General features: G+C 25.7%; 1 protein-coding gene across 1 annotated transcript; it reads left to right on the forward strand.

Moving 5' to 3' along the window:
- The first annotated feature begins 2,210 nt into the window (after nt 1–2,210).
- On the forward strand, nt 2,211–4,255 carry LOC107642104 (uncharacterized). The gene is made up of 6 exons (XM_088486125.1): nt 2,211–2,688; nt 2,875–3,006; nt 3,104–3,169; nt 3,335–3,403; nt 3,514–3,591; nt 3,909–4,255. The coding sequence occupies exons 1-6, from the start codon at nt 2,275–2,277 to the stop codon at nt 4,002–4,004; spliced, it is 855 nt and encodes a 284-aa protein (XP_088342251.1). The 5' UTR covers nt 2,211–2,274; the 3' UTR covers nt 4,005–4,255.
- Nucleotides 4,256–11,775: the final 7,520 nt, after the last annotated feature.

Genomic DNA, 11,775 nt, shown 5'->3' on the forward strand with positions numbered 1-11,775 from the left:
TGATTGGTGCAATATAATTTTCTCATATTTACAGAAAAGCAATGATACTTCATCAATAAATATTATTATTTTTTATTAATATTTAATTAATAATAATTTATATTATATTTATAAAAATTTTACATATAAGAAATATATAACTTACACTTATATTTATAAAATTATATTTTATATTAGATAAATGATGATTTTACGATTTTTTTTGTGGTAGCTAATCGGTCATATTCTTGATATGCACATATAAATAAATATAATTTGTATTCAATTTTTTTTAGAATTTACATATATAAATTAATAAATTTTATTTGTTAAAAATAATTTAAATATTTGTGCTGGTGAAATGATAATAAAAAATACTAAAAATTACTTATTCCTAAGAATTTTTCTTTACAAAAAGTGTGAATCATTCTCTTTAATTAATTGATATAATTAATTTTTTTATAAATATTTTTTATTTAATTACACTAAAAATTAATTTAAATCTTATGAAAATCAAATCCCAATTTTTTTATTATTATTATCTTATTACATTTATAATTATACAATCTTTATTTCAAATGAAAGTCTTAAATGCTTATATCATTAACTCTAAAAAATATTTTCAAATCACCACAATATATCTTATAAAAAATCCAAAATCTCAAATTCAATTTGGTAAAATGACATTATTTATAGGATATGCATTGATTGTTGCTATTAACATCTACTTTTAATGTAATCAAATATTTTAAATATAATTATTAAAATCAATTTCAGTATAAAGAATCAAAAGGCGCGTGAGAAAGTAGAAACTAATTAAATGTAGTTAATTGCATTAACTAATGTGTAAAAAGAATATTTTAGTTGCTTCTGATTCTCTAACAATGTCACAAACCAATTCACATTTCCTTTGAAAATAATGCATGGTTTGAAATGAGAATTCAGGAAATAAGACTCACCAATGAAATAGTTGAATGCCTAAATAACAGAATCCATCTTCCTACTCTAAATAAATATAGGGCTAGGTAAGGGGCATTAGGGAATGGTTATTAGGTTTCACTGCATCTATTTTGGTAGAGAATTTCATTACATCTATCCTATACTCACTCAATATATATCTCTTTCTAGTTAAAGTAACTAAAGTTTTAGTGCTCATAGACACACACAAAATGAGGGAAAAAACTTGACAAGGAAGGTAAAAAACCAAAACATCTTTTATAAAGACAAGTAACTTTTGTTATTTAGAAAAAAATATTAAAAAAAAAAGAAGAAGATGAGTACTCTATTTTTTTCCTGCAACTGATTGTATACATCTCCGGCCAAGTGTTTATTAAACTTAAGACATATCTTCCTTCATCTTAGAATGTTAATTAATACAGATTAGATTGGACCAATTTTAAATAAATTTAGATTCAGTCTATATTTAAAATTTTAAATCAGATCAAATTAGATATTAGTTGTGTTCTAACTAGTAAATTTTTAAAAAGTCTCTATTTTAATTTCTATTATTAATTTGTTTCGATAAGTATGACATTATAAATTAAATATGGTTTAATTACTTCATTGATTCTTATAATTTTTTTTAAATTTGTAATTAGATATTTATATTTTTTTTTCTTTCAATGAGTCCCTATAATGTTTTTAACTTTGTAATTAAATTTAAAAAAATGTTAAGATTAATAGAATATTTTATATAAAAAATAATTGGTTAAAGATCTAATTAGATTTTTAATTAATTGTGAATACTTTAATTTGTGAAAAAATATTTCATTAATTCTAACATATTTTACATGGACAAAAATTTAATTATAAAACTAAAAATAGTGTAAAAATTTAATTACAAATTTTATAAAACTATATAAAAATTAATAGAGTAATTATTAAATCATTAAATATGAATGTAACACATATGGTCATATGAACATTTTATCTTTCCACCTCAATATTTAATTAATCTCAATATTTAATAGAGTAAACTATTTGTATAAACGAAAATAGAAGTCTTTAAAATTTACAAGTTTAAAACAAAAAAATTTATAGATTTTATGGGGACCAAAAGTTTATTAAGCATTTTATTATTTGATATATATATTTTATGTTCACTGTAGATGGGACCCAAGCAAAGGGAACATAAACTACAGAAAGGGTGATATGCCACGTGGCCACCTCAGAATGGTTCTGTTCATGAAATCCCACAGTATATATATAAAAATAAATTGAAGAGTGGTTACAGAACATATATCCACATTATTATCCAAACAAACACCACCATAACATAATCACAAATATTAATACATGATGGCTCATCACCAATTCACAGAAGATTTTCAAAGCATGATCATGAAACCTTTCTTGGATATTGATCCAAGCATGGATCTCATCAACCAGTTCATAGGTTTGAACACAACAACAACAACAACAACAACACATATGAACATGTGTGACAACTTGTTTGGATCTCATCATCATCATCATCATCACCAAGATGATTTTCAAGGAAACTTGGAAGAAAGTTTCCATCAAAATCATCATCATGTCAACAACAATGCATCATCAGTAGTAGTCCCAGTAATTTCTTCTTCCCTTCTCAATTATTATCCATCAGAAAATGAAGAAGTCCATGAAGGTAAAAAGAGAAAAGCAACAACTTCAGGAAACTCAACTCCTGCAGCTTCTCATCATAGTGAAAGCAAGATTATTAAAAATAATGTAAGTTGATTAATTGTTTTATTATTATTCTTCAATAATATTCTTTTTGGCATGTACATACAATTTTTTAAATTATGTTATATATTACCTTAAAAATAAACAAAGCTTATGATTATATTGGTATGTAGTTTATATTTTATGTGAATGATTTAATAATAATAATAATTATTATTACTATTATTTCAGGGTTGTGGTGGAAGAGGTAAGAGAGTGAAGAGCAATAAAACAGAAGAAGAAGAGGAGAAGAAACAAAAGGAAGTGGTTCATGTCAGAGCAAGAAGAGGTCAAGCCACTGATAGTCACAGCATAGCTGAAAGGGTATATTAGACTAATCTAATTTAATTTAATTTAATTTTCATGTCTCTTTGATCAAATGTGAAGTAATACATATATGTCTATCATAATTTGTCTTCAGGTTAGAAGAGGAAAAATCAATGAAAAATTAAGGTGCCTGCAAAACATTGTTCCAGGATGTTACAAGGTAAACATTAAAGACATTCAATTAAAAAAAAAATAATATGTATTTTATATTTTAACATATATTATATAAATATAATTGTAATTTTATGTTGTGTTAACTCTTTTAATGACTTAATTACAAGTCTTATCACTTAACCTTTTTTTGTTATAATTTTTTTCTTATTAGACCATGGGCATGGCGGTTATGTTGGATGAAATCATAAACTATGTTCAATCCTTGCAACATCAAGTAGAGGTAAGTGATAAAAAAAAAAAAATACTCACACTATATATATTACTAGATAATAATAATAAATTTAATAACATAATCTAAACATATGTTTTTTCTTTTGGCTTTTCTTGCAGTTCCTTTCTTTGAAGCTCACAGCAGCAAGTACCTTTTATGACTTCAATTCAGAGACAGATGCTTTGGAAACAATGCAGGTATGCATGGAGATAGTAGGGTTCTAACTTCTAAAAATTATTTACATGTAAACAATGTATATTTGCGTAGATAGTAATAATTAATTAATTACTTGTGCATTAAAAAAAATTAAAAAATAACCCATATATGCTAGACATGGGTTTTAACTTTTATGTCTTATAGAAGTAATTGAAGGTAAGTGTTTCTTAAACATAAATTTTAAGATAATTTATCTTATAGTTATTATTAAATTTTGTGTATGTGACTTACCTACTATTCTAACAACTAAGTCCATGCTTTATTAATCTTTATTTATTTATTTATGATTTTATTTCAGAGAGCAAAGGCATCCGAGGCAAAAGAGTTAGGCAAGTATGGGAAAGAAGGGCATGGAGGAGTTTCTTGCTATCAACCAAATTGGCCTCTTGTTTGACTTTAATTACTTTTGGATTTTTATTTTTTTAACTCACAAAACCATATAATATATACAAAGACATGAAGACACTTCATTTTCAATTCTCTTGTTACTCAACAAGTAGTTGATGTCAATTTGTTTCCACTCTAAGCTACAAGCACAAGTGGACAATATATTCTTGCTTTGTAAAATCCCTCTCTCATAAATATATAATAATATATATGTGTGTAAAAATGTTGATGAAATGAATGTTAATAAATTAAAGCCTACATTTGATGCACTTTTGTGGAAACTTGTTCATTGGAATGGTCTAGTTGCAATTCTAGATCTCATTATATATTTCTGCAAAAATGCAAAGGCCTATATAGACTATAGCATCATCATCATAGCACAAAATACTACAAGCCAAAAAGTTAAATAAAATAAAAAAAAAATCATTCTATGAATTATTAATTGTGTTTGAGGATAATGTAAGTTTTAGCTATATATATAGCTATAATAAGTAAAAACTTTAATGTGTACTATTCAAAAATCATTAAAAAGAAAAAAAAAATCCCTGTCTGTCTCCCTTTACTTCAACAAACAAATTTGGTTTATCATGAGTAACAGTGGTTTTAGGAAATAGGAACATTAAAATAGTACACCACACCTCAACCAAAGACTTTGATTATTATTCAAAATAATTTTAGCATTTTTTTAATAAAAAAAATAAAATGTGGTAGTTCCTTCCTCAAAATGTCATTCATGTCTACCTTATTTTACTTGCCAATCTGAAATCTAGACTCTTCTAATTATGGCAGCACATAACATATTAATTAATCAACTTCCAAATTAATATAGTTTGCAATATTTTTTTTTGGTTATAAATTACAAAATAAATATTATTGTGAGAAATTATTCATGTGACTTTGTTTGTTAGTTCTACTAAGTTCGATCCACAGATGGAGCATATTGAATTGTTGCCATCATGGATCAAGTTGGATGTCCATGTCTTGTAGGACCACAAACAAGCACAAGCACAACAACAACATTATCAATATATAATAGGTTTTTTGTTTTCTTAATTGGGGTTTTCTCACATTCTGTTAATATAGTAGGTTTCATCCTCACTCAAACTTCCAACATGTTACTACTTATTACTGGATTTTAAATTTTTAAAATTCTCTTATTTAACTCCTATATATTTATCTCTTTTAGGAGTAGTTGTTAACTTTTACTAAAAATTTTAAAATAAAAAATCAAGTTAGACCCATTTTACTAAAACTCTAGACTTCCTTGCCTATATTATGGTTTTTTTACTTTTTTTGATAAAAAGGTACTTTAACATCTCTTTAGATGTGATATTTTGAATAATTTTTTTAATAGAATAAGCATTTTTCATATTTTATTTTATATTTTGAACAATAAAGGGTAAAAAAAATACATTTTTCATAAGTTACAACTTAGCTTTATTAACAGTTAAGAAATATCATTTTTTATATATTATAACACAAAATATTGTATGTTACAATATTTCTTCAAAACTACATTAAAAATAAGTTAAATTTATCATGAAAATTAAGTAAAAATAATGTTTTTGAGGAGTTTATTAAAACTATCCCTTAACATATACAGTAGAAAATCCTATAATTAGTTTCCAGTTTTACCCTAAAAGCTAATCATGTTAATTGTGATTTCTTATTTAATCATTAATCGGTAAGATATATTCGTTGAAAAGGATTCTACAAAATTATCCAATAGAAGAAAAAAGCACACTTATCATGCAAGATCAAGTAAAATTTAATTTCTGATTCAAAGGATTATATATTTGCAAGAAATAAATTAAATTCACTAGAGCAGCTAAGAAGTTCTCAACATTGCGACATCAACTTTTAGTCTTTACACAAAGATTATTTATAAATCTCATACCGGCATATATTAACGAAATAAATGAAATTAACCAACTTGGTTGTCGAGTTATCACTCGACCGCTTAAATAGGTATCGAAAATTTGAACCTCATCTTATATATAAAATAATTTATTTATCAGTAACAGACTCTTAAATAAAGTTTAAATTTGTGATAAATCAATTCTTATACTATAAAACTGAAAAATACAGTAGTTAATCAAAAAATGAAATAAATGAAATTGGTACCACACTAATTTAATTTGTCCGTTTAATTAGTGAGATGTGACTTGTGAGTAGCACAAATTCTAGTATAATATGAAAGAGCACAAGCCAAAATAATCCAAGCTAAACAATCTTAATGGAACCCACTTGGCATTAAAATAATGAACTCATAAATAAAATCTTATGGATGTTGCCAATTCATTGAAGTGAATGATTGAGGGGAGAACATATTCATAAGATTATAACAATAATTATTATTGTTGTCATGGTTTAGTAGTGAATGAGAAAGGAGGGGTTTAGATACAATGCATCCATGAAAATAAAAAAAATGGAAGAAGAAGAAGACATTGAATGGGCCATAGCATGCTCAAAGAGAATGGGCAATGTGGGTTCTCTCTCCCGGATAATGATAAGTGCTTATTGTGAACTCTCTTTTAAAGCAACTTTAATTTTCTTTCCTTATTAAAATTATTATTTACACTCATTTAATAAATATATAATTATTCATATTTTTTATTACCAACTTAAAATTTTAAAATGAATAATTTTATAATATGATATCAAAATTTTTATGACTTAAAAATTTAAAATTTAATTATTGTTAAAAAAAGAATTTAGTATAAACAAATAAAAAAAGAAAAACTATTCAAAATTTAAGCAAACCAATATATATAGTAATATGTAACCATTTATATACCTCATTTTTTATTAGCATAAATTTTTTAGTGCAGGTGATTTCATGATATATTTCCAAAACACATGTAATGCATATTTTAATTAAAAACATTTACAATAAATTATATTTTATTTATAATATCTAAAATTTATATATTTTTATGAAAAAAAATATTTAAAATACACGTTAAATCTGATATATACATAAGTATTTTTCAATTTTTGTTAGCTTTTTCTTATTGACCCAATTTTGGCCATTATTATTGTCATTCATTTGTCTCTTAGAAGAAGCATGCATGAATAAGGAGGAAGAATATGGACCAAAAGGGTCTTAAAGTTTTTAGCTTTGAAGAGTTGATGATGGATACACATATATATGATATATTCCACACACAATATGGATTAAGATTTGGGGGTCACATACATGTTAGGAGGGTATAGTAGTTGGAGAGAAAGAGTAGATATTAATTATTATAACCCAAAAACTTATGGGCAAGTTCAAGGACCCCAATGTATATAGTGGAAGTTGTTAGCTGGTCAGGTACATTAGAACCCCACCAAGATTAGCCAAAGTGGAAGCATAACCCATCAGTATCTATTTGTATGGTATTAAGATTTTAAGACTATGGAAGAAAGTTCATGGCCCTAGAATTTGAAACATTTTGTCACCACATTTTGTTTATTATCTATCTCTTCTAAAAAAAGTAACACATGATCATGGTTGATGGTTCATTCATCACTATTTTGGTCAAATGGGGTGTTGACTTGGCATGGTAGGTTTTATGCCAAAATTGAGAACCGTGTCAATTCATGTTGAGAGGGATTGTGTGGATTTGTAAATACTGCCATTTCATTATTATTCTCCATAATTATTCAATTGACCTTAGCCTTCATTTGTACAGCTCCAATTTTGGCCATAGCTAGCTAGATATTTTTTTCCGTTTTTAAAAGAGTAATACTATTAATTAATCATTGATTCTTTAATTTGGTATTCATAAAATAAGATAATATGATAAAATATCAAAGATTAAAGTACATTTTTGTTTCTAACATTTGTGTTTTGTTTTAAAAAATATTTTTAACTTTTAATTTTATTTAAATTTATACGTAATATTTTTTTATTTGTTTCAAAATTACTCCTAGACGTTAATTCTATCTAAAGTATTAGGGATAAAATAATTGAATGAATCGAAAATATTAAAGAAGAAATTGAATAAAATTAAATGTTAGAAGTATTTTTAAAAAAAATTATAAATATTAGGGACAAAAAACATACTTTACCTTATTAAATATATAGTTTATTAGCTTCTAAATTTTATAAAATTTAATGTAGACAGTAAAATATTTTAATTTATTCATTATTGGATTAATAAAAAAAAAGTAATAATCTATAAAAAGTTAGTCATAACTCATAATATAAGAAGTATAACAAGAATTACACCTTTGTACAGTAAATATTAAAATATATATAATTATTTATATACCTCTTTCTATCAACTTAAGACTTAAGTTTTTGGGAGATGTGATTTCATAATATTATATCAAAGTCTCTATGATATAAAAATTTAAAGTACAATCCTTGTGGATCTCAAAAAAAAAAATCAGGCAAATAAAAAGAGGAAAAAGACATATGCGATAATTCACACACAAAAAAAAATTTTGTGTGAGAGGACTATTAGAGATATAATTATTCATATGTCTCTTTCTATCAGTTTAATCTTTTTGTGAAAATAGTTTCATGATATCGGAACTTATTCTATGACTTAAGATCTAGAATTCGATTATTATTTACAAAAAAAATCAACATAAAACAAATAAAAAGAGGACTTATATAAATATTCACTCAAATCCAAAATAAAAAAGTTCTTGCATGAAAAGTGTGTTAGAGAAATAATTGTTTATATATCTCTTTCTATCCATTTAAATTTTTTAAAAACAATAATGTCATGATAATAAATTGATCCCACTCATATGTTGCTATATCTTTCTAAAAATCAACTTACAAATGATTGGAACATTTGTGATTTACATATCATCGTAAAAACTATTTCATAGATATAATTAATTTGGACTTTCATTTTTTTTAAATGAAAGATATAATCTTCAAATTATTTTCTCTGTTTTAAAGTTATATGACACGTGAAAGCCAAGAGCATCAGTAATTGGTAACATTTTTTTCATTCGTTTAATTTAAAATAATACAGAATACTGAAAATTCAAATGACTGAAATAAAAATAGATACTTTTAGAACAATAGAACAAAAGAAAAGCAATGACTGGAGTTGAACATGCAAGAGACAACTTGACCTACTGAAACAAACATCTTAAGAGTTGAAGGAAAAAAAAAAGCAAAAGCGATTTTCGTAGTAGTAGGGAGCGAAAAATTTACATATAAGAGTATAATAAATAAGTATTAAGTAGTTGAAAATTTGGTGCAATTTTACTTATGTACTTAGAGGAACATATTTTCTGCTTATAGTCTTTTATAAATCACTAGGATAAATTTTGTTTGAGACAACAACTTTAAACTCACACCACTTAATAACATATTTTCTGAAATTATAAAATTCTCTGTTTTTTTTTTCTTTTGGGTGGCAGGGTGGGACGCGGGCTAGGAGGCCAGCAACTTTGTTAAATTTTGGCTAACATGTAATCAGTAAAGAAAAGTGAGTCATTGGATGAAATCTCACACCAATCTCACACCATTAAAACCATTATTAATGACTACTTGATAGCTACAAATCACAAAAATTGTTGCCCCCTAGCATTCTTGAGTGTAATAACCTAAGGAATCCTTGAAAATGTCAAGACTCAAGAGTTTTGTTTTTTTCGGCAGATAAAAATGTCTGACTAGTTTTTTATTCTTTTTGGTCTTTAAAAACTCAGAATTAAAAAATCAAAATCAATTTTTTTTATTTCACCGGCATTGAGAAATCATCAGATACATATATAACTCAAAGATCAGAGAGGCCCAAATTATGGCTTCCAGTTCTGATAAGTTAAAAATACATCAAGTTTTACCAAAAACATACGTCAAGTCCAAAAATAAAAGTTACAAATACATGACGTTACATTTTGTTTTTGGAGCCCAAATGTCACAATTCTAGCCCATAGATTTTCCTCCATAAGAGTGTAAAATGCAAAGTGTGAAGAATGAAGTTTGTCCTAACTCCTAACCAAAAACGAAAGAAAAGAATGAAATTTGTATTGATCCCTGAAAAACTAAAGAATTTGGACCAAAAAAGAAAAAGGTGGAAAGAGAACGAATCTAGCCAAGTCTATCAATTGATTTATTCCTCAAGCCATGACAATTTTGCAATTGGTGAAGTTCATAAACCACAAATTATTGAATTTAACCGAAGTTCAAAGAGTCTTTCTTTCTTATGCTTCCCTTACGGCTTTTCTGGTATTTTCTGTCGTTTGGGCTGTTGCCCGCCTAGGCCTGGCTAGAGACTTTGTCAAAAACAAAACGGACTTAATCAGTCGAAAATATCTTTTCTTTTACTAATGTTAAACTTGTCCGAAGTACGAATTTATATTTTAATTTGACAAAATAAATTAAATATAATATTTTATAATCATAAATTTTTCAAGTATAATATTATTATTATCATTAATTTATTATATAATAAACATATTAAATATGTTGTTTTATCTTTGTTCAAAGTAAAATGTAAATAGAACACTTTAAAGTCTATAAGTAAGGCTGTGTTTATTTTTGAGAACACGATAAGATAAGATACTAAAAATAAGACACAAATAAAAGACACAGACATAGAATTTATGTTTTTATATTTTTTTTTGTGATAAATTAGAACAAATTATAAAAATCCAATTTATCTTCATTTGTTTTTATCCAAAAAATTTGAGAAGAAAAATATAATAATAAAAATATAATTATAAAAAATTAGCAAGAATAATGAACAAAAATAAAAAATAAGTTGTGTCCCTTGTTAGTGTCTTTGTGTCTTTCCTGTCAGTAGGGGTGTACGCGGATCGAATCGGATCGGATATGATATCCGCGTTTTTTTAGTGTGAGATCTGATCCGTGCGGATTAAATATCGGGTATATCTACATAATTGAACATTTTCTTTTTAATCATATTTTTATGTAAAAGAAATTCAATAAAAATGTTTCTTTCATACTTTTAAACCTATTTATTTCTAAAATATTTTTAATCAATTTTTTCTATATAACAAAAATAAAATAAAATAATATATGAATAATAACTACTAACTAAAACATACAAACAAGTATATATATATATATATATATATATATATATACTTTTTTTAATTATTATTGTGCGGATCCGCGGATGTAGAGCTGATATCCGCGATCCGATCCGTCAAGACTGCGGATCGGATAATGCGGATATTTACCACGGATTTGCAGATATAATCCGATCCATGAACACCCCTACCTTTCGACACAAAATACACTAATTCAATGTCTTTGGATACAATGTCTTTGTCCATATCTTATCTGTCAAACACGATTTTGTGTCTTTATGTCTTTGTCAAAAAAATTAGATTTATAACATAGTTAATTAAATTTCATTCATTACTTTCCTATACTCAAGACATAGCCTACCACTACAAACACAAACAAAACAAGAGAAAAACTCAAAATACTATTCCATACTTTTAAAATTCTAATTTTAGCTTCCATTGCTCAAATCCTTCAATTCACATTCATCTTCCAATGCTCAACATTATTTTTATTTTCATTTCTCCCAATCATGCTTTTCTTTTCTTCACCATCTGCTCACACAAAAAGTCCACATCATCTCTTTTCAAAGACTTTTCACAAAGAGAACTACAAAAATAAATTAAACAAGCATTACAAAAAAAAAAAAAAGAGGTAAATTCAAGAAGGAAGCAATCAAAGAACTTACATTATAATTTAGGCATTTAAAAAAGAGTCTCTTTGGATTTGCTTATGTTCCAAACCAGCAAAAAATAGGACGTATCCTACAACCGTATTAGTGTGAAACTTTTTC

Source organism: Arachis ipaensis, chromosome B5, assembly GCF_059453495.1.
Source record: "Arachis ipaensis isolate K30076 ecotype BB chromosome B5, ASM5945349v1, whole genome shotgun sequence".
Taxonomy (NCBI): Eukaryota; Viridiplantae; Streptophyta; class Magnoliopsida; order Fabales; family Fabaceae; genus Arachis; species Arachis ipaensis.

Excerpts from the sequence above, each read along its gene's own strand:
- LOC107642104 (XM_088486125.1), top strand. The coding sequence starts at position 2,275 with ATGATGGCTCATCACCAATTCACAGAAGATTTTCAAAGCATGATCATG. Across the intron at positions 3,170-3,334 it reads TTGTTCCAGGATGTTACAAG|ACCATGGGCATGGCGGTTAT; the intron begins GTAAACATTAAA and ends TTTTCTTATTAG. Across the intron at positions 3,404-3,513 it reads CCTTGCAACATCAAGTAGAG|TTCCTTTCTTTGAAGCTCAC; the intron begins GTAAGTGATAAA and ends CTTTTCTTGCAG.